This window comes from Drosophila miranda, chromosome XL, assembly GCF_003369915.1.
Source record: "Drosophila miranda strain MSH22 chromosome XL, D.miranda_PacBio2.1, whole genome shotgun sequence".
Taxonomy (NCBI): domain Eukaryota; kingdom Metazoa; phylum Arthropoda; class Insecta; order Diptera; family Drosophilidae; genus Drosophila; species Drosophila miranda.
Genome location: NC_046673.1, coordinates 18,126,570 through 18,152,717, shown reverse-complemented (window position 1 = coordinate 18,152,717; position 26,148 = coordinate 18,126,570). Strand labels below are relative to the sequence as shown.

The 26,148-nt window shown below is 47.2% G+C and overlaps 1 protein-coding gene across 5 annotated transcripts in view; it reads right to left on the bottom strand.

Annotated features, from left to right (window-relative positions):
• Positions 1 to 976: 976 nt before the first annotated feature.
• The window catches only part of LOC108165082, a 44,828-nt gene continuing 19,656 nt past the window's right edge, over positions 977 to 26,148 (bottom strand). For 2 of the 5 annotated variants that reach the window (XM_033393103.1, XM_033393104.1), the window contains exons 3-10: positions 21,020 to 21,499; positions 15,204 to 15,401; positions 14,699 to 14,819; positions 12,038 to 12,185; positions 10,014 to 10,181; positions 8,519 to 8,937; positions 8,217 to 8,456; positions 977 to 4,248 (exon numbers count right to left, since the gene is read on the bottom strand). In XM_033393103.1, coding sequence (XP_033248994.1) covers positions 3,277 to 4,248; positions 8,217 to 8,456; positions 8,519 to 8,937; positions 10,014 to 10,181; positions 12,038 to 12,185; positions 14,699 to 14,819; positions 15,204 to 15,401; positions 21,020 to 21,499 — 2,746 coding nt within the window. In that variant the 3' untranslated portion in view covers positions 977 to 3,276. The other 3 variants (XM_033393110.1, XM_033393119.1, XM_017301133.2) reach the window with 3 other exon arrangements.

The following is a 26,148-nucleotide window of genomic DNA, read 5'->3' as shown; positions in this document are numbered from 1 at the left end:
CTTGGGGGTTGGTGGCTGGGTCTCGGATCTCGGTTGACGTGGGGGGCTGTAGCTGTAGCTCCATGCTGATTGCCAGAAAGCCAAGCCGTGTTAGCCCGCTAGTTCGCTTAATGGTCAGCCAGATGATGGCCAGGGCCAAATACCATAGAACTCCCGCTGGGGTAAGGCACGCCCCTTGCGCCACACCAATCCACCGTAATCCACGGCAATTTCAAAGAGAGAATGAAAACAAGCAGAATTTCGGGCTAGATTGTATGCTAAACATTTATTGTATTATGTTTTCGGATGTCCTAGTGCGGTCTGTCTGTCCCCAGATCCCCGGAGCCCACAAAAACCAGCCCTGTGCCCCCTCTTGTTGCGGTGGACCATCAATCAAGAGGCCCACACTCCTATCTGGCCCCAGAGCCTGGTGACAGACCAGCCCATCAAGAGAACAGCACCAAAAAAACGTGTGTCGGCAAGCTTCGCTTAGAGTCCAACTCGTACATTATAGAGTATGTATGTATGTATGTATCTATGCATGGATGTATGCTGTATTTGATCAAGACTTAGTTCTAAATAGCCATCTAGTAGGTAGGTAAGTAGGTAGGTAGGTAGGTAGGAAGGTAGGTAGGTAGGTAGGTAGGTAGGTAGGTATACAATATACATGTATAATAATATAGTTCTTTTTGCTTTTGCCGTGTATACCTTTGTTTGTATATAGAGTATGCCCAAGTGTATGCGAAGTAGGATCTCCATCCTCAGTGTACTCATAGAAATGCATCACATATGTTTACTTGTATATAGATTTATAGTTGTTTTTGAAATCACACACAAAAAAATGCACATCGATAACAATGAACGATGAACGACAATGAACGGCTATAGTATCGGTTATTGTATTACTATTCTGTATTCTTTATGTATGTATTCCTTATTGTTCGAGTATTTGCCCCTAATCTATGTACGAGTATAGCTTGTCTAATATGAGTATATATGTATGTGTGTGCATGTCGGTTGGCTCTCTAGCTAAATTGTTAATTGGAGTTTACTCCGTTAACAGGCGCCCCAACCTGGCTAAATTCATAAATTCTGGCTTATTCAATGGATTTCGTGTCGTGTGTTTTGTGTTGCCCAATAACTCTCTAGACACTTACATATATGTACTTGGATTTTGGATAAATTCATATGAATATGCATTTAAAATCGTCATTAATTTACTTTCGTGTTTGGTTTTGTGCTTCATTGTTGATGGTTCGGACCAGGCCATATCCCAGACTACACACTCGTATATCAACCTCTGGACACATCCAAAGGACACAAATATAGGGACTCAATCGGGCAGATTTGGGTAAATGGCCTGCATCGAAGCATCGCGAGGCTTCAATAAACTTTCAAAAACTATAGCTATTGTAGACGTTTGTTCTGGGTCGTAGTACACCGAGATGGAGCTTCTCCGAAAATTCGTCCCTGCACTGGCTACAGTACAGCTGCACTATGATGAATCATATTCTCGATTATGAATGTGGGCGGCCTCTGTCTCTATGCCTCGTCGACCTCCACGCGCTTTTATTTTTGGTTTGGTTTTCGGTTTGGTTTGGCTTTGCTTTGGTTTTGCCTGTGCTCGTGCTTGATTTGCATTTCCTAATTGAATTAATTAATTCATAGATTGAATTCAATTCTGGTTGAGTTGGGCCGGGACCTCTGAGGGTCTGGGGGCCCTTGAACCCGCACCGATATGCGATTGTTTCCATTGGATGTACATATGTAGGTGTTGTGTGTGTTTTGTTTTGTAAATACGTTCATTTGCTTGAAACCGCAACAAGATTTTCACATTTAGATTTAGGTATTTGTATCTCGTATTTCGTATTTAACGAGCACTAAATTGTATACTATTTTTTGTTTTGTTGGCTTCTTTGTATTGGTTATTTCGTAATTAGTTTTTCTTTGTTTTGTCGTTTTGTCGTTTTGTAAATACACATAAAATAGTTGTAGTATGGAATACAATATAGTACCTACATATGTATATGTGTATATTGTAGACATAGATTTCTATAGAATACTTATTTCTTGCTTGTATGCATGTATGTATCTGTGTGGGACTTGTATATTGTGGCTGTACTTGTAATTGTTTTCTTCTTGTATATTAGTATAAGTAGTTGTTGTAGTATTAGTTGCACATCAATCAGAATTGTATATGATATTGTATTTCATTGAACTACACATTCACTTACGAGTCTAAAAAAACACACAGTACAGTACCGTACAGTACCGTACGGTATTATTTAGTATTGGTTGATTAAGTTTAGTTGGTTTGGCCACCAATTCTCTTCAATTTCCATTCGACACAGATGGTATTTACGCCATGATTCTCTGATTAGATCCAAGCGATTTCCAATTTCATTTCAATTATGTATATCTTGTCAGCAATATCATAAATTCATTGCATTGCATTGTATTGGGATTAATATCAACTATCGAACATCCAATGATGTCCTCTTACACATACATATTAGCTTACTATCTTATGACTAAGCTCTATCCACGTACCATCCACAGATGCTATTTCTATGGTATTTCAACGCCAAGTTCGACTTTGCTTTCCACCTTCATCCTGCATTCTGCATTCTGCATTCCGCATCCTTTATCCAGTTTCGACTGAAATCCTAGCTCGAATCAAAAAAATTTCACCTGGTTTTCATTGTCTAAACACTGTAGGACCTCCACCATAACTAATATAAATACTCTGAAAACGAATACCACTCCACTCCATTCCACTCGATCGATCCTCGAATCTTAGCAGCCTGGCAGCCTGGAATTCTCTGTGTGGTTTCAGCTCCTAATTCTACACCGACTAAAGTCTTTCAATCGCATGTCTCAATCGTGGAAACCATATGTGGGTCTCCTTAATTTTATTTGATTAACATATTTCTCAACCTCTGAGCTGGGCGTTAGCCTGGAACTCTTCCGAGTCCTGGGCTCCTGAAACCGAAACTGAAACTTGTTTTGTTTTTCTTTTTGTGTTTATTCGAAATATAGTTAATGGCTAATACTACTTAGATTTGCACCCCCTGTCTACCCTTCACATCGTTCTCAGCCTTTCTTCTGCCCATTCGCTCTGGCCTCTGACCCTTGCTACTCCTCTACGCCTCAACTGTTCATCCCCTGCTGCCCTTCTACTCCCCCTAACCATCCATTACCCTTCGTACGCTAGTCCGCTCACGTTCTGCCAATCCCCACCCCCCACCCCTATGGCTTTCTCTTGCGCTTGGCAAACATCTGGGACAACAATCAGAATCAGACATCTGTGGACTTGGGCACGGCCCCAGTCTCGGCGCCAGGTGCCTGAGCCTGAGCCTGAGCCCGCTCCTGCTCGTCATCCGTCTGCTGTGCTCTCTCCACCCGGATGGGCTCCTGCGACGGATGGATCTGGACAATGTGCTCCTCCTGGTCCTCGAGCGGCTCGGCCAAGTGCTCATCGCTCTCCTCGAGATCCCTGGCCAGGGTCTCGCTGCGCTGCAGTCGCCGCTTGTGCGAGGCGGAAGCTACTGGAATGTGTATGTGGAACTCGTCGTCCGCCGACTCGATGCGGTCGAGGTGACCTCCAGACGAGCTGGCCGTGGCAGCGGCACTGGTGGACGGTCCGTCCGCGCTCTCCGCCCCCAAGGGGGGATCGCGGCGGCTGGCACGCCGCCCGGCGGGTGCGTCGTGGAGCGCCAGCTTCTCCATCTCGATGCGTAGCTCGCCGAGGGTGGCCGATGCGAAGCCCGGGCGCCTGGTCTCATCCACGTGCACCAGTACGAAGGGGAGCTTTAACGACAGTTCGCCACCCATGCTGCTCAGAGTGAGCTTCACCTTAACGTAGTAAGACACATAGATGGCGAAGATGTTCCGATCCTCCGTCGACGTGGTGGTGGCGTTCCCCTGCTGTGGCGGCATGTCGGCGCTGGGCATGGCCATGGCCGGACTGGGCAGGGCTTGCCCGGCCTGCTGCACGTTCGGTACAACATAGTGGGGTGGCCGTATGGCCGAGGCGGCTATCTCCCCAGTGATCTCGTCCGGCTCGGTGCTTCGCTGCAGAGAGTCCTCCAGCGCGATCCAGTTCTTGGTCTGGCCGCGCTGGGGCCGCAACACCACCACCGAATTGACCGTGGCACCCGGGCTTACGGTACGGTCCACCGGCGGCGAGATTTGCTCCGAGTCAGCCACAACATTCTTAAACTTCCCATTGTTGAACATACAGACGTCCACATGCTGAATGGCGCAGACCTGTCCCTCCCCCCCAACGAGAACAGAACAGAGAACGTTAGCGATGAGTGGAGATGAGGCGTTGGAGATGTGTGTGTGAGAAGGTCATTGAGACAGTGACAAGAGTCATTGCAGATCCACATAAGCCACCAGGGAGGAGCAAATAAATGCTCTAACTTTCGTGGAGTCCTTCTGTTTCCGAGCTGGGGTCCCTTTCCGCCTTATGGACTGCTCGTCAAGGGCATTCTGAAGCCACCAAAGTCCGAAGGCTGGGCCGTGTCCTGTTTGCTTTGGACAAGCGCCAGCAATGTCAAGCATTATTTTATTGGCCCTGGCTCAGTCTCCCAATCTCCCGCCCAATCAACGGTAATGCACTCAATTACCGTCCATTCAAGTGGCCATGTAATAATACGAGTATCCATGCAGGGAAACCCAGCCACAAACAGGATCGAAAACACATGGGAGAGAAAGAAATTAAACCCCGGAATGGTTTCACTTATTGGCGGCCTATCAATGTCGGCTTTTAATACCTGTTACGGCCAATCTGTGCCAAGCAAACTGTGCCTTCATCGATTTTTTCCAGGCAGAATATGGACTCTTTAAAGAGCTTACCGCCGACTCAGGACTAAGAAATTGACCAAAAATTACATTTCTGGTGACTCATTTGCAAAAACTTCAAGGGCGAAAACTGTACGGGTATTCAATTCAATTCAATTTGATTTGCTTCGGTGCCATTCCATTTCATTCGATTTGATTTGATTTACAATAAGCAGGCATTGCCTGGGCCGGTTTCTATAGCTGGATGCGGGCCTGAGATCTAATCTCGACAAACTCCTTCAATGGGTTTCCAGCGCGTTCTTTAAACGAATCGAGAAATCACGGTCTTTCACCGACAATTCTCATTTCCATGCAACATTTAAATGTTCTTTTTGCCCCCAACGAGACATGCGGATATTTCTTTTATGCCACACTTGCGGGACTTTCAATTGGCTCTGGTCCAAAAGCATTTTGTATTCGATTGACTTTTTGGCTGCCCCAAGGACTTGTTGCTGTGGCCGGCTTCTCTGCCTCTGCTCGTGTTTCGAAATTGAACAGCAAATGTCCGAACTAGCTAAAGACCGCACCTTCCATTGGACTGCTCATGCTCTCAGGCTTCCCTCTTTCTTCGGCAGTGTCCCCACGTCTGGGGTAACTTTTCACATTTAATGGCGAACAAGTACAAAGCAATTTCAGCATTCAGCATTCAGAGCTTCCCCGCAGGCACACACACACACAGCCAGCCATAAATATACATATTTAATAAAGCGCAAAGTGCACGACGAAGAGGAAAGAGCGGTAGCCGAAAAAAAGTATAGCATACTTTCCTGCTGCTTGGAAAACAGAGGACACCATCAAATCGAATCAATGCGACTGCATAAGAGATGTGAGGGGGGGCCAGAGTGTCAGGGCCAGAACAGGACAACCGCCAACTTCAAATGAAAATACCATTTACTTTTCCATACGAGTGTGTGTCAGCTTTTATTTCGTGTGGAATATGGAATATGTGGCATCCATAAGCTGGATAACACAGATAAACCCCAACGGTTGTAGCCTCTTTCTGGGCAAATGGAAAGTCCCCTTTCAACCTCACAACTATTCCATATGGTCTAAATTCTTGTCTTCGTGCTTGGAAGCAGCGATTTCCCTTTGACTGACTGCTGTGGCTCCTAGCCTAGTCACCGACATCAGGGACCTGCCTCTAACAGATTATAATTGCATGCGCATTTCCGCCACCTTTCAGCCCGTGTTTTTCTTCGAACTAACCAGAAATGGCCTCCGAGTCCTGGAGCAGTTCCACATCTGCACGTTTTTCGATACATTGTACCATTGATAGCTTGGGGACTATTTACGCTGGCTGGCAAGTCAATTCCATATGTGCAAATGTCATAACTTGTGTCCTGTCTCCGACTTTATCGATGTGGATGTCTGTGTCTGTGTCTGTGTCGTCTAGTGTGTCCCATTCATCAATTTCATCATCAATGAACAATGCGCTGTGAAAATACTGCGGTTACAATAAATATAAACAATAACATTTGACAGCCAGCACCATGAAACATTTTCCACTGCGCACTCAAGTCCGGCCCTCAGGATACACTAGCTTCGCCTCCAGTCTGCCTGGGACTGTGCCCCCAGTTCCCTGCCTCGTGCCTCCTGCCTCTTGCCTCTGGCTTCCTGCTGCCGTTTTCTTCACTCAGACTTGAGTCGTGTTCTTGCATTATGCATTTTTCATTAGCTTCCAGTTCCATTTTCCAACAGTTTGTCATTCAATTGTGGCCGTTGCTTTGTGTCTCTTTTTCATAGTCTTAGCCCTCCTTAGCCCCCTCCATTGTGTCCTCACTCTTTGAATGCGTAATATCCGGCGCGTAATTAAAAGGAAAGTTCAGGAGCCGCACGGCCCGGCACGGCACGGCAGTTGGGCGTAACCTGATTTTTGGCTTCTTGCCAACCAATTTGCGGGCAGTTAGCCATAAAGTCTCCCTGCCCACTGACCTGCTACCCTAACCAGGGTAGCCAGAGCCAAATAAATGTGCAATCGAAGGCCGGATGATGCACGACTAATGAGTGAAAATATGAAAATAATCGACCAGCAGGGAAATCCCAAGCCTTCTCCGAGCGAAAGAGAGCCTAGTCAAAGCGGTTCTCGAGGATGGCTGCGAAAAAGGGAAGCCACATAGAACGCACCGCCCTTCGGGGCCCAATATAGATGAGACAGAGAAAAGGCAGCTGAAGGTTTTGTGTATGTGTGGAAAATCACCACAAAGTGTATAAACACAATTTTCATTTCAGCTTTGCCCTGGCCTGGAGATTAATACGACCCTCTGCCTGATTTGTTCCCCAGTGCGTATGGGTAATCTTTTCATATGCACATCACAGTACCCAAAGGAACTCAAACTTGTTGCATAACACTCGATTCGCATTCAATGCAGAGCGGAGCTTGCTTCTAATGACATAACTGAAGGGCAGTTGATTCATCTTTGCCTTTGCCTTTACATCGTTTTTTTTCTCATTTGGTTGCATTATTTTTACTTGAATAAATGCCAGAGATTGAAACGCATCTGCCTGCTTGTTTGAAGGCTCTGTTCCCTTCGTTTTGTGGCACGAGTCATTGCTTTGCCAAATATTTAAATAGTACGGCTTCGGAAGATGATGATGAGGTTAGTGGTGCAGATCCAGCCACATCGCTATCCATTTTGCACTGACAGTAGCTGTAACTGAGTTGGGCCCTGGTCTGGCACTGGCACTGGCCCGGGCACTGGGCCTCAGGACCCAAGGCAACTGTTTGATTTACTGTCATAACATGACCCCGGTACTCGATGCAGGTGCCCAACCAAGCGCCCACCCTGACACCCATCCGTATTGTTCCTGGTGCTCCTTTCACCACGTTCCTGCCTCTTTCAATTTCTCGCCCGTCCTCAATCTCTCCCTGGTGATATGCTGGTATGCATGCCAACGCCGTTTTTATGCCTGTTTCATGGGGGGGTGTGTGTGTGTGTGTTGTGCAATGCCATGGCCCCAATCCCAATCACAGTCCCAATGCGATTGCGAGGATGCACATAATTCCGTTGATTGACAGCGGCAAATGGGGAGGAAGCGCAACCTGAACCAGCCATTAGGTGTGCGCTCGTTCTCAGCCACCATTACCACCATTTGCAGTTCTCTTTGCATTTTTAATGATTAGACCAAAACGCAACAGTTTTGCAATGGACCCGCACCAGCGGCCGCACCACACTGCGTATACGTTATATGAATTGATAGTCATGAATGCAACATTGTTAGGCATGGCAGTGACTGGGAAAGAGCGTAAATAAATGGCCAAGTGGAATAGGAATAGAGTGTGGAAATAGGACAGAGGACACAGGACTTTACGAGGACAAGGACAAGGACACGGACAAGTGGGAAAGTGGGGAAGTGGAGCAAAGCAAAAGGCAAAAGTCGTTACGCGTACTCACCCTCACTTTGCGCACCGTCTTGCGGCTGTCGTTGCGTATCTCAATGGTCACATTGACGTCCTCGCCGTGGGTGTACCAGCCCTTGTCCAGGCTGGCCTTTAGTCCGACCCGGCCGTCGTGCAGCAGGAACGGCTTGTCCACGGAGCCCTGCGGCCCGCCGTCGGGTCCCAGAGTGATGCTGCCAATGCCCCCGGATACCCCGGCTCCGCTGAAAGGCGCCAACATGCAGTCGCAGTGATGCTGTTAGGACACAGATTGGCACAAATTAGGACCGCAACGGCAGCTACTCTCGGGACACTCACCTCCTGGAAGGACTTGCTGTAGTTGTGGAACGAGTCCGGTGGGCATTTCTCGATCTCGCTCTTGCTGCGACCAAAGCGGCCGCTGAAGCGGAACGCCTTCGGCGACAGGCGCAACTTTGGAAAAGACTCGCCCCTTTCGGACTTGCCCTTCGACTTTGATCCGGATACGGATCCGGTTCCGGAGCCCAGCGAATGGGTCGGCGTTTGGGTCTGCTGCTCGGCGGTCTCCCTGTTGACCGGGAGAGTGGCGCTGGACGGTGCGGCCGGCGGCGACGACTTGCGCCCGGCCTGATGGTGGCAGCCAGAGCAGGTGGCAAAGTGCTCGGTGGTCGAGTGCTGAAAGACGTCCGTGCGGTAGATGACCCGCACCCCCATCTTGACCGACGCCCGCCGATGGAACTTCTCGTCGGTCTTGTCAGCTTCAAGGTTGCCAAGGAAGCGAACCACACACACACACACACAGAGGGAGAGACAGAGACGGAGACGGAGACGGAGACAGAGACAGGGAAAGAGAAAAAGAGACTTTAGTTGGTTGGCCTCGTGGGAGAGCTGCTGGACGCTGCTGCCGCTGTCGTTGCCGCCGCCGGTGCTCAAAATTTTGAGGAACAAAAAAAAGTGTTGCCAAATATTGTCTTTTCTGTTTTGGTTTTTGTGTGTGTTTGTGATACAAATTTTCATTTCAGTCGTGTCCGGGAGGGGAGGGTTCAAGGGGCGTCCGTACACTGTCGGTCGATTGTGCGAATGCCAGAAATGATAAGGTAATATTTTGTAATCTTTGGAATGCCATCTGTTTGGAGGCTGGCGAGCGGCCACAAGAACGGACTGCAAAAAAAAAAAAAAAAAAATACACATGGAATATGGAACAAATGGAAATGGCACACACAGAAATGATAGAGATACTGGGGAAAGATGGAAGGATGTAGATCAAGTGAAAAGATAAGGATGAGGCGTGGAGAGTGGAGTGGAGAGTCAACATCAAGAAAAACCAAATACGTAGATCCAAGCACACACACACACATTCGCACAATGGCACGAACGGCACACAGATACGGAAAGTACTAGCCTCGAGAGCCGAGGCTTCAGATACCCTTGCAGAGTGCAGCTTGAATTGATTCCGAGCTGGAGTTTCGTTGAATAAATTACGGGTTCTATACTTTCGATTCGGTGTGTATCTATATCTTTTAGAAGAATATTTATATCAAATTTCAGATGGATAGACGACGGACGGACTTTTGAGTAAAATTTCTTAGCTAAATGGCATTCTGCAAGGGCAAAGAGAGAAACAATAATAAAACAGAGACAGAAATACAATAGAATTTAAAATAGAGACAGAGACAGAGAGAAACAGAGAGAGAGAGAGAGAGGGGGAGAGCAAGGCAAAGCAACAACACCAAACTGCAAAAACCAAACGGAATGGAACGGAATAATCACGATCACGACACCGATCGGAGCCGATCTGATCGGAGCTCCGCAACCGACCCGACGATCTAATTACCTTCGTCGGATGCTGTGCACATACACGCAAAACAGCATTCGCAAAGGCGAGAGAATCGACGACTCTGCCTTTTCTTAGGGACGGCCTCCATACGTATCATTTCTTCGTAGACAAAGACATCTATGGGTTGCGGATACGGGTTGGATGGAGAGGGGGAACGATCAAGAGCTGGTTCAAATTCAAAAAACAAAAATACAGTACAGTGCGTTTCAAAAACAGCAACAGATACAATGCAGAATGCAGAAGGCTGACAGTGCTCCTTTGACAATGCACTTTTAGCCATTCGATTAGTGGTATCATTGATTGTGATAATTCGATTATTTTGATATTCCGATAAGTCAGATTACGATAGTAATTGCTTAAACGGATAGCCTCATTGGCTGAATCATTTTGAAAATTGATACCATTCAGTAACAGATACTTTGTGCTGGAAAAATACTAAATAAACTCGATTGGAACTCTGAAAAATGCTCAAAGAGTGGAGGAAATGTTGTCTCCGAATCATATTAATATCGGAAATCAATGGATAATGGTTCTTTAGTTGACATTGGACTGGCTTAAACATCTGAAACGCACTGTACAAACCAATGGCCAGTTGGCCACCGCATCGCATCGGACATCTGGTCGCCGCCGCCTCCGTGTTCAGCTCCGTGCTCCAGGCCTACGGAAAGGCGAATGCTGACCCAGCAGTCACCTTACGGATGTCAACCACATAATTGCGGGAGTGCGAGAGGTCCACATGCCAGCCATTCCGCCTCCTTGCTGGCCTGGACTTGCTCTGGGATGTGCTGGCTGTTCAGCAGGTTGACACAATTGGATCAGTGGCCGCTCGTGGGGCAGGAGCAGGCGCAGGCAGGCTGGGGATAAGCGGCTTTTACCGACAGAACTATCCAGACTCGTCCACAGATGGACTCGTCATCTTGGTCGCAACAGTTGCCTTGAACAGGATATTGCATATCCTCGGAAACGAGTGGGGAATGCCCCCTGCCGCAGGCGCCGTCCACGGACCGACAACAAGGAAAATATCAACGGAATCTCAATCTGAATTTGAGTGGAGGCCGGAGTCGGAGCTGAAGCTGAAGCTGAATGTGGTGCGGGCCTCTCCTTGGGGAAGTATTTAATATTGATTTTATTTTTATTTTTTTGTTTTGTTTTGTTTTGGTTTTGTATTATTTTCGGCTGCCTGCTTTCCAAAGAGCCCAAAAACAACAAAAAATACAACACAAATAAAAGAAACCAAAAGAACGACACGAAAATCAATCACAAACATTTAAGGCACTCATCGGGCCGAATACCAGGACGAGTGAGTACACAATATATACATATGCATATACATATACATTGGACGGGCGAGTGTTCTAGTTGGCGGCATCGCATGTACGAGGTGATGTGGACCTTCTCCCGCTGCATTTCTCGATCTTGGATGGCACATGAGTGAGGGTCGATTGAGGTGAGTACAACAGGGTTTCCAACAGTGAAAATAAGTGCTGCAAGCGTAGCCAGTCCGCTGCCGTCTCCTGTCCAGTCCGAGCCCGCACCCAATCGTACACCATCGTAACCCCTTCCCAAGGAAACTCAAAGCCAAAAAGGTTGCCCACATTCTACAGTCAGAATACAAGCCCCCCATTAACGTGTCCCCCCCCCATTTGCTGTAGAGACAGCTCTATAAACGATCTACCACTGTAGCCTTGTCCCTAGATATGCCATGACCCCTTTGGCTACAAATGAGCATGAATTATGAGTATTATCTCCTGCATTTGATGGTACATTATGACTCATAATTGTGTTTTAGATGGTATTGGAGATCTCCTTTCCTAGCTAAGCCAAAGCAAAACCTAACCCCCTGCAGAGCTCACTATCGCCTAACATAAACTATCGCCCAACGTTCGGAGTCTGTCGCCGTAGTTGTCCCCGTGGGTGTCCCCTTCGATGTCCCCTTCGTTCGTCCCCGTCGGTGTCGCTACACCTGCCTCTGTGCCCCCGTGCTGGACCCGTGGTTCCCGCAGCGCCCGCGAATCACTTACCAATGAAGCAACGCACATCGTAGCTGGTGCCGATTGGAGCCCCATAATAGCGCTTGGCCGGAACCAACTGAACGCTTGGTGGTGAGTGAGCGTTAAGCACTAAAGTGAAGGCGTGGGCGCCACCTCCGAGACGCTTCATAAGGGCCTCCTGGGGAGAGAAAGATGGGTATGGTTAAGAGGGCCAGATTCAGTAGTAGCATGGAGATTTAGCATCTTGATTGGTTTCCAATGGTGCAGGGCGAAACACGACACCGAAGTCCGCATAATTGCGCCAGTTACTTCGATACGCGATACACATCTGGTGCGTACTCGTACAATATACATATTTACTATGGGTACACGCGTGCATTGATGGAGAGCTGTATGGAGGAGGCTGTGCTTGGGACAAAGTTTAGTCAAAGGCAGATATATAATTATGCATTGCGGGCGCAGTGTTGTTACCAGAAGGCCAAAAGAAATACGAAAACGATAACGATAACCTACGACTCCAGTGTCCGTCTTCGTGTCCGTCTCAGCGTCCGTCTCAGCGTCCGTTTCCGTTTCCGTCTCCGTCTCCGCGTCTGTTTCTGTATCTGTATCTCTGGCTTTGTCTAAGTCTTTGTTTGTTTGAGTATTATTTCTTGACCCAGCATTCGAGTATTCCATTTGCATTTGATTATATTTTATTAAGAAATATATCTGTGCGTACACTGAACGAAATATGGCCACTATATGTACATATATCTCTTCTGGAAAGGATTCGGCTGGCTTCAGTAATGGTCTTTGGATTCCCAGTTCTTTCCTTCCAGTGTACATCCATTCACTTGGGCATATACTCGTACTCGAAGGTGGATTTGCACGACTAATCGCTGGCACGTGTACGCGTATCCCAGGTTGCCCAAGGCAACGGCAGAGCCAACCACAAGGACACAGAGCCACTCCAAGCCACGCCACGCCACGCCACCCACAAAGACGTTTAAAGTCGGATTGGCGCTCAGACTCGCAATATTTTGCGGCAAAAGTTTTCCAAGGCAGGAAATCAAATCAAGTTCATGAACTATCAAACTTGATAGCCTTGGCAGTGCCAGTGCCACAGTCCCGGGACTTGCTCGAAGAGCCTTCGAGTTGGGGTCGGATCCGCTTTTACACCTTTCGCTGCTCTTCTTTGGGCTTTCCTTGACCGCCTTCTTGGGTCAGCTGGTTGCCGGGGCAACATCATCTGCCATCAAATTATAATCTATCATTTGGGAATCTCTTTTTGCTGGCGCTCCACTCAATCTATCAATGCCCGGACACGGCCACTGCCACTGCCACTGCCTGATCCCTCAACAAGTTTGGCTCCCTGTCACCATTCCTGTTTGCTGAGGCCTATTTTTGGATGGACCGCCGTGCGCCGTCGGCTTGCCATTCGGTAGGTTATTAAAATCAAATTTATTTAATTATGCGTGCCCTTGTGTGTGGGTGTATCGTGTATCTGTGTTGTCTGTACCGCCTCCAGTCCCGAGTCCCGGACCCTAAAGGTGGAGTCCATTATGCAGAAGCTGTGGGCTATAGCCATTTGGCTAACCGAATTGGTTCGGCTTGCGGCCTGGCCTGTCCGAAATGTGAATGTCAAACTCAATACAAAAACAAGAACCGAAAGCTGAAAGTTGAAATTTTTTTTTGCTCGGCCCCCTTGGAGTCGAGGGGCCCCGAAAACAATGTAAAAAGAATACGCAGACACTTGTTTGGCTTTTAGTTAAATGGAATGGATTTTCAATCGGCCTAAGTGCATCCGCGGTTCTCTCCATCGCAGGGAGAATATATTGACTCAGACCTACATAATCCATGGCGATGCATCGATGAATCGAACGTTTTGGTCATAAAAATTGACAACGACCGAGTAGCAGACCTCGAGAGACTTCAATCGGAAGAGAGCCAAGTCGATGTTAGGATACTCTAAGTGGAAAAGTGAAGAAATTTCAGCTATTGTGCAGTCGAGTATGTCCCCGGAAGGGAGTTGAAAACATTCTTGAGTGACTCTTCTTGATTCAATTTGAAGGCAAGCATTGATGCCCTGCATCTGACATCTTTCCGAATTGTTTTGGATTGAGGTTTATGTTTCTTGTCAGCATAGATGGAGACTTGAACTAGATTGACGGAAGTGTCAGTGCTGGTAAGCAGGTGAACTCAAACTGAAGACAGACATCCCAACGGCTATACTGTTCCGTTCTGTAATGTCCTTGGCCCTGTCTCTGTCCTATTCAATTTAGCTGGCCCAGCATCAATATTTTCACATTTCCCTCTCCAATTTTCCTCCTGGGAGGCAGAGAATCTGCAGTGGCCGGACCAAAGCCAAGGTGGCTAGTGATGGCGTTGCAGGGCTCTGTAATTGGACCAATTATTGATGGGCCAGTGCTGTGAGGCGTCTGGCAAGAATGGATTGATGGAGGGCAGTCGAAAAGAGTGGCGAGTGGCGAGTGGCGGGACCTTGGGGCATCCACCATCCCCGCCATCAATTTTGGCAGGCAAACCTTCCCGTTAATCTGCCGCACTGCACTCTACGGCTGGTCAAGGACTTGCAATGGCTGCTATTGTCGCCAGATGCCGCTGTCCAGGAGGAGAGTGCACCGGGCAGTAGCTGTGGCTAGAGGAGGAGGCGGTATGGGCAGAGAGATGCATTGTTTCAATTACGATGATTACCTGCAAGGGGCTTAGCGAGTCCGGGGCTGGCTCCTGGAGGCGTGGCCAAATCTGATGCAGCGACATGATGGCCTCGTTGCAGAAACGCAGGCCCATAACCTCCTCATCCTCGCGGCCATAGCTGCAGGAACCACGAAGATAGAAGGACACTCAGTCGAACACCCGTGGCCAGCGTCCACCATCAGCAACAGCAACAGCAACGGCAACGGCATAGCCAGCAACAGCAACAGCGAAAAAGTTACTATCCCATTGGAGCTGACAGCCAAGACAAGTATTCGGTCAGTAGTAGTTAAAAGTCAACAGTCCGGCAGTCCGGCAGTCCGGCAGTCAACTATCCCGACGGTCCCTGGCTGTCTGTTTCAAGGGCAAAACGTATTTCCATCACGCCGTTACTCTTCTCGGAGCAGTTGCGGTCGCTGCTTCTGCGGATGGTGCTTATGTTGCTGTTGCTGCTGATGTTGAATGCTTGTACGACCGGTGCCAGGGCCCATGGCCTTAGCCTTACCGAAAGGTCAGCGTTAGCTGGGCATACACACGATATCCCTGGATGGCCTTCGGGTCCACGAAGAGAATCCCGCGTAGCACCGCCGCCTTGTCCCCGGTGAGCGTCATCTCGCGCGTCGGCAGATACAAAGTCAGCACGCAATTCGGCGAGGTCTTCTTGTAGACGCGCTGCGTTCCGAACTCGTCCCTGGCTATGGACCTGTGCGGAATGCCAAAGAAGACACACATTAGAGGGTATAACAAAACGAGAGCGATGTCTAATGGTATCTTCTCCTAGCTCTAAAGTCCTATGATTATGCTTCAGCTTCTAAGACATTGCTTCGTGCTGCATGGAGATGAAGTAGCTTGAAATATGAAGATGCTGTCCGATCTGCGAAAGTAGATAGTATCTTCCTGTAAGGTACTATTTCAGCTGAATATGGCTGCAACCAGTTCGATTGAAAAACACAACTAATTGGGCCCACCCGCCGTGACCCAAACGGGGCCATAGGAAAGGCGCGTATGCCTTCCTCTTTGAATAGCTAATAACATACATTAAACACTTCACTTGAGAATGATTGTGCATTTCAGGCCGTATGTGTTGTACAATTAAAGGCCTGCCACAATCGCCGGTCGTTTGCGACACATGTCCGGCACAGAATTCTCTCATGGCACCCCCCGGCGAATCGACATGACTTCTGAGAACTCCGCAAGGGCCTACATTTTACATTAAAATGCAGTCAATTCTGCTCGGTGTGACCTGGTGGGCCTTGGTGACGTTTTCGAATTGTGGTCCGGGCATTCATTGATTTCTGTCAGGGACGGCCTGGCAGGCGGCACACAGGGAAAGGAAAGATTGGGCTTTTGAGCCGACAAAGGATTGGAAAATTGTTTGAAAGTGGTCCCACTGCCATACACTGTCTGTCCTGCACAATCATTCGGCCGCTCATCAAAAAATAAGCTTGGTGGAAACTGTTTCCCCTAGGCGCACTTGTTCGAATTTTGTTCTCGTACTTAAAAAGTTCCATACTGACCCCATTAGCTGAGCATTAAAACAGATACTTAGTCAGGTTCGGTGGCTACCCCACCGGCCGTGGGAAGTTAGGGCAATTAGCCGATGTTGCACAGCCAATGGCCAATGGCAATGGTGTGCGTCCTTGTTGGCTACTTATGAAGTGGGCTTTGCAACTAAATGCTAGAAATGCCAGATACGAGTATATTCAATTAGAATGCCTGCCCGAACTGACTGTACCTGTCGCCATCCAGGGACAGGAAGAAAGGACAGTCTGCGACACATGCACCAGGGTGCGGGCCGCGGGGAGCGGGGAGTGGGGAGTGGTTCCAATTAGGTTCCAGCTCTTTGGCCTAAGTGTTTTAATTAGTTTCATTTTGATGATTCGCCATCAAAATGGTGCAAATTTAATTTCAACAGAATTCAAATAGGAATTTGAGTCAAAAAGATGTCCTTTCCCTTTGGGAACCATTACTGAAGCACATTCCGCAGGCTAAACGGGGACATTCTGAGCGTCGATGAATAATACAAGTGACTCGTATGTTGCCTAATACTAACTCTAGTTCTAGTTCTAATTCTAATAGCAATACAAAAATGACTAAAATCTAGTTGGTCGGAACATTATGCAAACATATTCAAATAAAATTTCTTTTGCTTTCAAATAAATAAATAAATTAGTGTGGACGAAATACTAAAGAAATGGTTTCAAAATATCGTCTAAGATTATGGATTATCGATTACAGAATAAAGTTATAAGGAATATGTAGATAAACTAGTTTCCAATAAAAGAATATGCTCAGTAGAGTAATAAAATGCAGTTGCTCTAGGATAATTCACTTTCTCTATAGCGGGCTGTGCTCTCACAGATGCGGCTTGGCAGGGAGAATCGTGCAACTGAACTAAGTAATTATGTAAGTGAAACTGTGCTCCAGAATACGGGTAAATTGATTGATGATATGGGTGTTTTCTAGACTCTAGACTCCTTTAAAGTTAGTTTGATTATTTGGCATGGAATTGGAAAAGGAGGTTAAGGAATATTTTGACTTAAAGGTGGGCTTGTACCAAAGACTATAAAATACCAAGATATTGCAACAGGATCAAAGAAAAAACTGGTGCTCGAGACTCAGACTAAGATCGAGATCTCGACTATTTGTTGCAGGATTTTGGGACCGACTTAGGGGCTGGTGGCGACGGTGGTCAGAGACGTAGCAACTTCTTCGTAGCTCATGCCATATAAGATATTGGATCTTGGCATTGTATAGTCTTTGCTGATACCCATCTGGGAGGTCCTTTCATTTCAAATGGAAAATCTTAAGGGGAAAATTTAAAATTGTTTCTGCAGCATACACAAAGACTTGTTACCCCCAGTGCTGGGCAGATTGTGCCCCACATTTCCTTTGATAAATCGTTCTTTCGTGCAGGGGTGCAGGAGACACTTGCGTTGAGAAATTATTCTACATGTATATCCGGGCTAACTTTGTGCACAATCCGAACAGATGCTGCCACACAAACCAGCAAACCGGGAAACCGCCAAACCGCCGAATGGTAGATTTATAGAAAACTTTGCCCCCCCCGGCCCCACCGTCACCCCTGGCCATTTGTTCCACTGTCGCCGCAAATTGTCAATTGCAAACAATTAATTGGCTGACAGTCCTGTCCGACCTGTCCTATCTTTTATGCTTAACATTTGTCAAACTTGTGCCAAACGATTTTGAATGAATGTGGGACTGGGCGATGCCACTGTGGTTGCAATTATATTGGAAATATAGCTGCATGAATGGAGCATCTGTAAAGAGCACAGATCCCTGGTTTGGGCTGATTTTGGGGTGGGGTGTTTGTTAAGCTCATAATTAAAATTTAATTTCGGAGCGTGGTTTGTTCTGGACACCTCTGGGAGCTGCTACCTTGGAAATGGCAGCCATGGGAAAAGTTTCGGTTAACGGTTGTGGCTGCCAGCTCCGAGGGCGGGTTCATTTGCCACGGTCTGGGACCCCAAATCATGGATTATTCCATCGAAGGGCATCGTGGGCTGCCGAACCAGATCCAGCAGTGCTTGTACATAAATGCAAGTTTAAGTTACATTAAAATGTTGTATCTGCCTTTGAGATGCATTCCCGCCCACTGACCGTCGAGGAGAGGGCTTAGGTCCCCACTCGGATGAGTGGGCAGGCCAATCACGGCAAGCCTTTCCTTTTCCCCAGGCTACTTAAATACCAATTTAATTTGCCGGAGGGTAGCCACCGAGCAAAGAGGTGGAGCTGGAAAACAGGCGATGAGTGGCAGGACAGATATAAAAGGGAGCACAATGCTGGCAATGGAGGATGAAGAGTGGCTCTGCTTGATTGTCGTTAATTAAGCTGGCAGACTTGTTTGCCTAGCCGATGGGGACCCCTAAACGTATACTAATGGGGAGCAAGGAGGATGCTAATGCAATGAATGGACGTCAATGCATCCGGGTCAAAGCCGTGTCCGTGTCCGTGCCCGTTCCCGTGGCCGTGCCCCATCAAGGTCGATTCAATCGATTAACCCAGCCAGGAGGCTGAACTTGATCTGCCTGTGGTCGCCTGCCCACTGCTGTCTTCATGGTGTGATTGTAAGCCAATTAACAGCTCAAGGCCTTGGCCAGAGGTTGTGCATCAAGGATAATGCGGAAATCAATGTGGCAGTCGTGATGGGGAACAGGTAAATCAAATGAAAACAATGTCAACAAAAGCCAAGGCCACTTTTCCCTCCTGCTGACAAAGCCAAGTGTTGACTGTCATCTGACCGTCCATCTGGGCCCCAACCCAAGCCGCACTTTCCTCCGATTTAATTGCATTGCGGTGGATTGAATGGTGCGTATGAACAAGTCCTGTCCTGTCCTGTCCATCTGCCTGAAGATCGCGAGAGCGCGACTGAAAGTCTCTTGGCTAATTTGATTGATTCGCTTGTCAGGAGTTGCGTGTGCTTTAAATATATAAATATACCTATACTATTCAGCCCCTCAGCCCCTCTGGCCATTTCGCTGGCATCATCCAGTGATTAATGGCCATCCAGCGAATAGTTGTGCCACATATCACTGAATCCTGACAGTCACTCAATACGAGTATACCGATCACCTACTGGATTGTTTATTTCCTTGCTAATAAATCCAGTGCACGAATGCTTTAAGGGCAGCTGCTTTTTTACCGCCCAAAGCTGTCAAGGGAATTGGCTTAAATGGATCCAGCCTGTCCTGCCACTTAGCAGGCCACTTCCAGTAGTCTGACAAGTTGACATGCAGTATATTACGAGTACTCTGTACTCTGTACTCTGTACAAGCCGTAGATAAGTCCGCGGGGCATTCCAACGTTAAGATTTTAATGAACCTGTCCGTCCGTCCGTCCGTTCTTAAGAGGAATGCCACATGCAATGTGGCAGGATCGCGTGTGTGGCGGTTGAATATTCGTATTGGAAACTCGAAAAAAATGGCAATCGAAACAATTAACTTTTAATGTATGCTCGACAATTAGCTGTCGTATCAATCGGACACTGCCCCACACACGGACACACACGGACACACAATTAGTGTATCGTCCGTTTAGAAAAACGCTTTGCAGTAATTGCTCAATTTCCCTACAAATTGAGTTTCAACTTGGCCCCAGGACCCCACTCGAAAGCCGGGTAGTCGGTGTCTGTGTTGTTGTCGGTGTCGGGGTCGGTGTCTGTGCTGTGGCGGGGGGCTGGGGCTAAGCACTACTTGCGGTTACCTAATCCACTTATCGCTCATTGGGGACTCCAATCCAACGTTCTGCTTCGCTGGCCGAATTTCCCCCAAACGCTGATGATGCTGCAGCAACCGCGGAAGGTAAGTCGCGTACTCAAGTAGATCCACTCCCCCACTTCCCGCACTTCAACTCCCACTCCCACTCCCATCAGCCATGTGAACCTTGACTTTTGGCTTGACACATTGTCTTATTGATATTAAGTGCGCATTGTTGTTTCCGTCTTGCATGCAACAAGTGGCAAGCTAATGAGACCACAGCCACAGACGCACCCTCACCCTCAGCGTCACGGAAGCTGTGGGCCTTGATTTATGTGAGCAGATTTGCCGAGTGGATTTCGAGTCGAGTTTAACTTGAATTAGGTCCTGGAACCCTTGAGCAGGCCAACAATGCTGAGAGACGCTTCAGCTGGACAAGATACTCTCCTGTGTGGAGATGTAGATAGAGGAGGTGGCACATGTACGTGTGTATCTAATGGATACAATTGAGCTGGACATTACATTAGCTTAATCATTCTAAATACTCGTGGCAGACTCCCTCAAAGAGAGTGTTACGAGTAGATTTGATATGTCATTAAATGGACTCTTGCTAAGCAGAGCATATACTTATGTATGTACTTATGTATGTGTGTACGTATAGATTAAGTATGTGTGTAGGTATAGTCTTGATCGGCAGCAGCAGCAGCAGCAGCATCCTTGCCCTTGTTTCAGGTCTTTCTTCACAGCAGAGAGAGCTGCCAACAGGTCGGATGATCGGAAGATCGGATGACAAGTATCTGGGAGGAGGTATGCAGTCTTCGACCCTTAAAACTATCTCTTCTTTCGCTTTTCGTATCCTTGCTGGTTTTATTGTGTGTGTTTGCTGCTGTTCCTCCTCGCTGTTTAACAGGACATTAAGCATACGCCCGGGTGGCCCAAACTACATCTGCAGCTGTTTCTGTTTCTCTTTCTGTATCTGTATCTGTATCTGTTTGAGTGTACGAGTATCTGCCTCCTGATGTGGTGTGATTGTTTGGTGTTGTAGTTGTTTGATTGTACTTGTACTTGTGATTCTTTGCTTAGTCGTATATAATGGACCAACTACCTGTGCTCCTGGCCCAGTTCCCTTGCCCTCTGCGGCTCCTCCTCCTGCTGCTGCCGGTGCGTTTCTATATCCAACTCCTCCCCGGTCTCCATATCCAGTAGACATTCCTCGCTATGAAAGCTCGTGGAGCGATAGAGACTGTCTAAGACCGCGGCCCCCTCTATCTGGGCGATTGTCCACAGAGGGGCGCCCAGCATTAATGGTTCGAGCTGCCGTTGTCCTGCTGCCGAGCTCGATGTTGTCGAGCTGTCTTCTCCTTCTCGTTCTTCTCGTTCTTCTCGCTCTTCCCGTCCTTCCCGTCCTTCTCGTCCTTCTCGTCCTGCTCGTCCTCCTCCGCCTCCTGCTCCTGCTGCTATGGGGCCTGCTGATGGCTTGCACACGGGATTTCTACAGCTCAGACTAGCGCCGATGGGTAGTAGCTCGATACAGTCTGTGAGGCGGCGCAATCTAGTTTTGTTACAGTTGGTGCTCCTCGTACTCCTGTTGCCGTCATTCCGTTCCGTGCCGCCGTCGTTGGGGGAATGTCGCATTGTCCGAGGCAATGAAACACCATCAACGGCAGCAGCAGAAGCAGGAGCCACAGAGAAGTAAACACAGTGGCGGGGTAATTGCGGAAAAACAATAAGCTGGTTACCCAATGATAGTTCTATACGTCTCCACAGACTTTTCACACCAAACTTGGACGCAATAAAACATTCGCAACAAATAGGGGAATTTGGAACTGGCAATTGGAGGGGGACTCCAGGGTTCCCCGGAGTTCCCGTCTTGGCCAAATCATAGCACATTTAATACAGCTAACATTTAGATTTTCATTAACCGAAAGAACTAAACATTCTAGCACAAAACCAAGTAGCAGGCTTACAAATAGTTTCCGATCCAATTGAAGGCCAATGGCCTCCGGTGTTCACCGGAGACTGTTTTTGTACAAATTTTGGTCTAATTTGAACAACTAAACATTCAGATTTTCAATAGAGGATTATTTTAATTACGATTACCAATGGCGACCTTGAGATTTCAATTTGAGCACATAAACATATCATATATCATATACTTACACATTCCGTTTTTTCCTATTTGTTGGCTTCCTCTTAAAATATATTTACTGGCAAAGGAAATTATAGGAAAACCCACCAATGGTTAATATATCAGCTTGTAAAAACTGAACATTCATGGTACACAAATATCTGCGAACTGCAAAGTTGACTGGGAAATGGAAATCTAACCAGAACCAAAACCAGAACCAGATTTAAAACCAACCAAAAACGATTTAAGTTCAGCTTAATTATACATCCTAGGGCAATGTAAAATATCGATGTGCATATGAATTTTTCGGATTCGGTATCGCAGCCCTTTTCTTTACTCTGGGACTCATTTCGGTGCGTTTCATTTGATTTCAGTTTCTGGGGGGGACGGCGTTTTTATTGCCTTCATTGGCCCCCCAGCGATTTTCTGTATATTTATGTATATTTTTGGGGCAGCATTTTCATTATCGCATCTGTTGTTGTTGTTATTGCTGCTGTGTGTCCTGTGTATCTGTGAATGCAGTTTTTTTTTCACGCTGCCGAAGCACAGCTCCCGTCTGCTCCCTGGGGCTGTGTTTTCTTTTTTATGTAATTTTGATGTCCCTTTTTTAGTGGCTCGTAAAGCCTTTGTGCTCGCGTCGCTGTGTACACAAATGTTAAATGATGATTTGGTTGTTTTTTTTTTTCTCATTCCACACACACCGATATTGACACAGTTGGACAGAAAGCCAGAAAGCCAGAAAGGCACGCAGGCAGGACTTCCTTTGTGTTAATTCTTCCACTTTATGTGGCATGCAGCTGGGGCATTGGTGGCAGTGTGTGTGTCTGGGAGGGGGGGATGCGATAGGATGGGGACTTTGAGATTTCATCGGGCTATACGATAGAGTTTCGGCTACCAGCCAATTGTCGCTTTTAAGTAGGGACTCGCATTCACAAATATACAATTTTGTAGGTGTCCTTTTTACATATTATACAGCAAATATACAGTGCGTTTCGCGGAATATGTTACATGTTACAAAATAAATGTTGATAAATCAATTTAAGCCCAATTTAAATCCAACTCTAGCCAAATTCCAGCCCAATATCCCCAGGAAACTCTTTCAGATTTGAAGAACACTTTGAACTGTTGTTTAAAGTTCCAATTATGGTTGAAGAGAAATTAGACTCAATTAAACTACATCCAAATTCAACTACTCGGCTGCCAGAATGCACAACTTGTCGTCGCCTTGTCCGCATTTTACTATATTTTCCGTTTGAAAGTCAAATTGGGAAAAAGATTTATTAATTTCTGCCCGCTTTGAGCTTTCATTTGTCTATTAAAAGTCTGCCATGGTCAGATTAGATCCCCGATCAAACATACGTCTCAAATGGAGTGCCAGAGGAAAGGTTTTTTTGACAAAGAAATACTCTTAATATGATTAAATATCAAATATTCAATATAATTTAACTGAGCCCCGCCCCTGCGCCCCCTACTTATTTGTCTTTGAAGAAGAAATGAGACAAATCAGTGTCTGGAATCGAATATCCCTTGCCCCTGGCAGGGTATCAAAAGACACCAATGGGCCATACTTAATTAATTTATTCATATTCATATCATGGTAATGTGCAATTAATTAAATATTTGCCCACATCCCACTGTATGTCCATGCGAGCCCCGCGGCCTTTTCTGGCTGTTAAGTTTTCAATTTTTTCATTTATTTACGTGGCCGCATCTTCCGACTCTGGGGGCTCGCTTATTACGTTTCTTGTGTACGTTTCCGGTGTGGAGTCGACTGTCGGACCGCTTGTGTGTTTGGCATATTCCATTTATTGTAATTTAATGAGTTTTATGCCCCGGGCCGGCCACAGATAGACGGAGAGTGGTGCGGCTTTTGGGGGATTTACGGGTACTTATGTACAACCTACACACAGCCACTGCCTCGCAGTTGTGGCCAAATCTTTCTGTCTCTTCTGCTATGCAAATCCCCCTACAGTCAGAATAAACTCAATAAAGTGCCACAGTTTTTGTGATCAATGCGAAGAATGTGGCTTGAAAGGGGCGGGATGGTAGGGCTAAAGGGAAACTAGGGATACTCTTCTGAATTTGTTGTAAGCATCTTAGAGAAACGATTATAGGCGGCATAGGGAGAATGTTATTCTTTCCGAATGGGATTAGAGACAGAAAGTGTAAGGCTGGAGGAGAGTGGTCTAGGCGGGAAAGCGGGAAATTCAATTTCTCTGGCCATGCAAATCGATAAGTTATCCATTACCATGATAAATATTGATATGCGGGATATGTGTGGGCCATGTCCATGTGTCCATATGCGTGACTAGGTGAGTCCTGTTGCATTTGTGTGCGTGTGACACTCTGTGTATTAATAACTCAAAATGTCAGCCGCCCTGCAAAATGGAACAAACTTGTTGGCCAGGCTCAAAGTCTTCGGGGCTGACAAGCGAAATGCTTGCTCCCACCCTCACACACACACACACAAGGGATACCCATGAACACACACACACCCTCATTAAATGGAAATTTATGCGCTCGAAGCATACACTGCGTACATCCACACACACACACATGTATTCCAGGACAGTGGCCTGTTTATGGCCAAAAAGGAGCCTGAAGAGCTAGTTGGCTGCCAAATAAAACCGAAACTTCTTCACACTTGAACCCGAACCCGAATCCGCACCCAACTCCAGATCCAGCCCTTAAACTGGCTTATTGATTCAGACGCTTCAGCCCCAGCCAGACCATTCCCCCACCTTGGGGCACATTTGGGTTCCAGAAAGCCCAGTAAAGCGGTTTCAATTAAAACCGAAACACAACTGCATCAGTCCAAGTCCATAACAGATTTCTCCACAAAGAATTATTCAAGTCAATTTGCAGATGAACAGATGAACAGATGAACAGAAATCCTCCAGAGGATTGGACATACCTGTTTACGCTGTGGGATGGAATTTATGGAATTAAGAATGCAATTTCATAGCTGGCAAAACCATATACACAAATACACCTTTTCTATAGTCGTCGAATAGTGGCCAAGGCTGTCAAAAATCAGATTTAGCTAGTGGCATTGCCATTGGTTGGCCATTTGGGGCTCTTTGGGCGGATATTGATTGGTTGATTGGAGTGCCGGGCCCGCATAAGTAGGCAACGGTTTCGTGACCAACTCAGGCTCGCACTCCTTCTCCATCTGCGGCCTCCGTTCCGGTTTTAATTATGTCGATCCAAGGAAAGACCAGGACTTTGCTTCACGTCTTGGCAACTTTTCGCCCGGGACACACACAAGCACACGAGCGGCGTGTGGCAAGGGGGAGCTCCAGTCAAATTAGCAAACATTTTGGCAAATATTTGGCCACAAAGTCCTCTCCACCGCCAATTGGCCAAGCCCAGCGATCAAATGAGCCGCAGCTGTGTACACAGGTCCTCGGAATGTGTGCGAATATGTGTCTCCGTCTCTGTCGCTGTCTCCGTGTCTGTGTCGCAGTGGCGGGGCATTGGGAGTCTATCTCTGTTTGGCCGACTTAGGGCATTTCACTTGGAAGTTGGGCCTGTAGCTGTTGCCACAGGGAGCGTGGCGGGGCGGGGTGGGGCGGAGCGTGCCAGTGGGAATGTAAGTAGAAGTGACTGTGGCAACAACTTAGCAACGGCTTTCAGCCAACGACAAAGTTGTCGGACTATCTTGTGTTGTGGTTTGCAATTAGACGTACTCGACAGGCTTCCAATGCCGGATGTATCCGCTAAGTACCAAGCAAATACCCCTAGAATCTTCAAAAAGTATCCATAAAATATTACAGAATTACAGGCGATAAAAAATCAACAAAAAACCACCAACACGCTGCCGGACTACGCACTGCCATCAAATACAGGAGAATGGCAATGGGAAAAATCCAACATGAAACAGTAAAATTCAATGGGCAAACAGTGCCTGGAGATAGTCGCGGACTGAAACTACCGCAAGGAAAGCCAGTACTCGCATGCCGGAAAACAGACAAACAATGGTTCGATGGATACCCAATTTGCACTTCAGATGGTCTCGCTTCGAATGCAGTGGCACGTGCCACATGCCGCATGCCACATGCCAAGCCACCCAGTCTGCGCCATACACCTAGCCGCTGGTCCCCTCA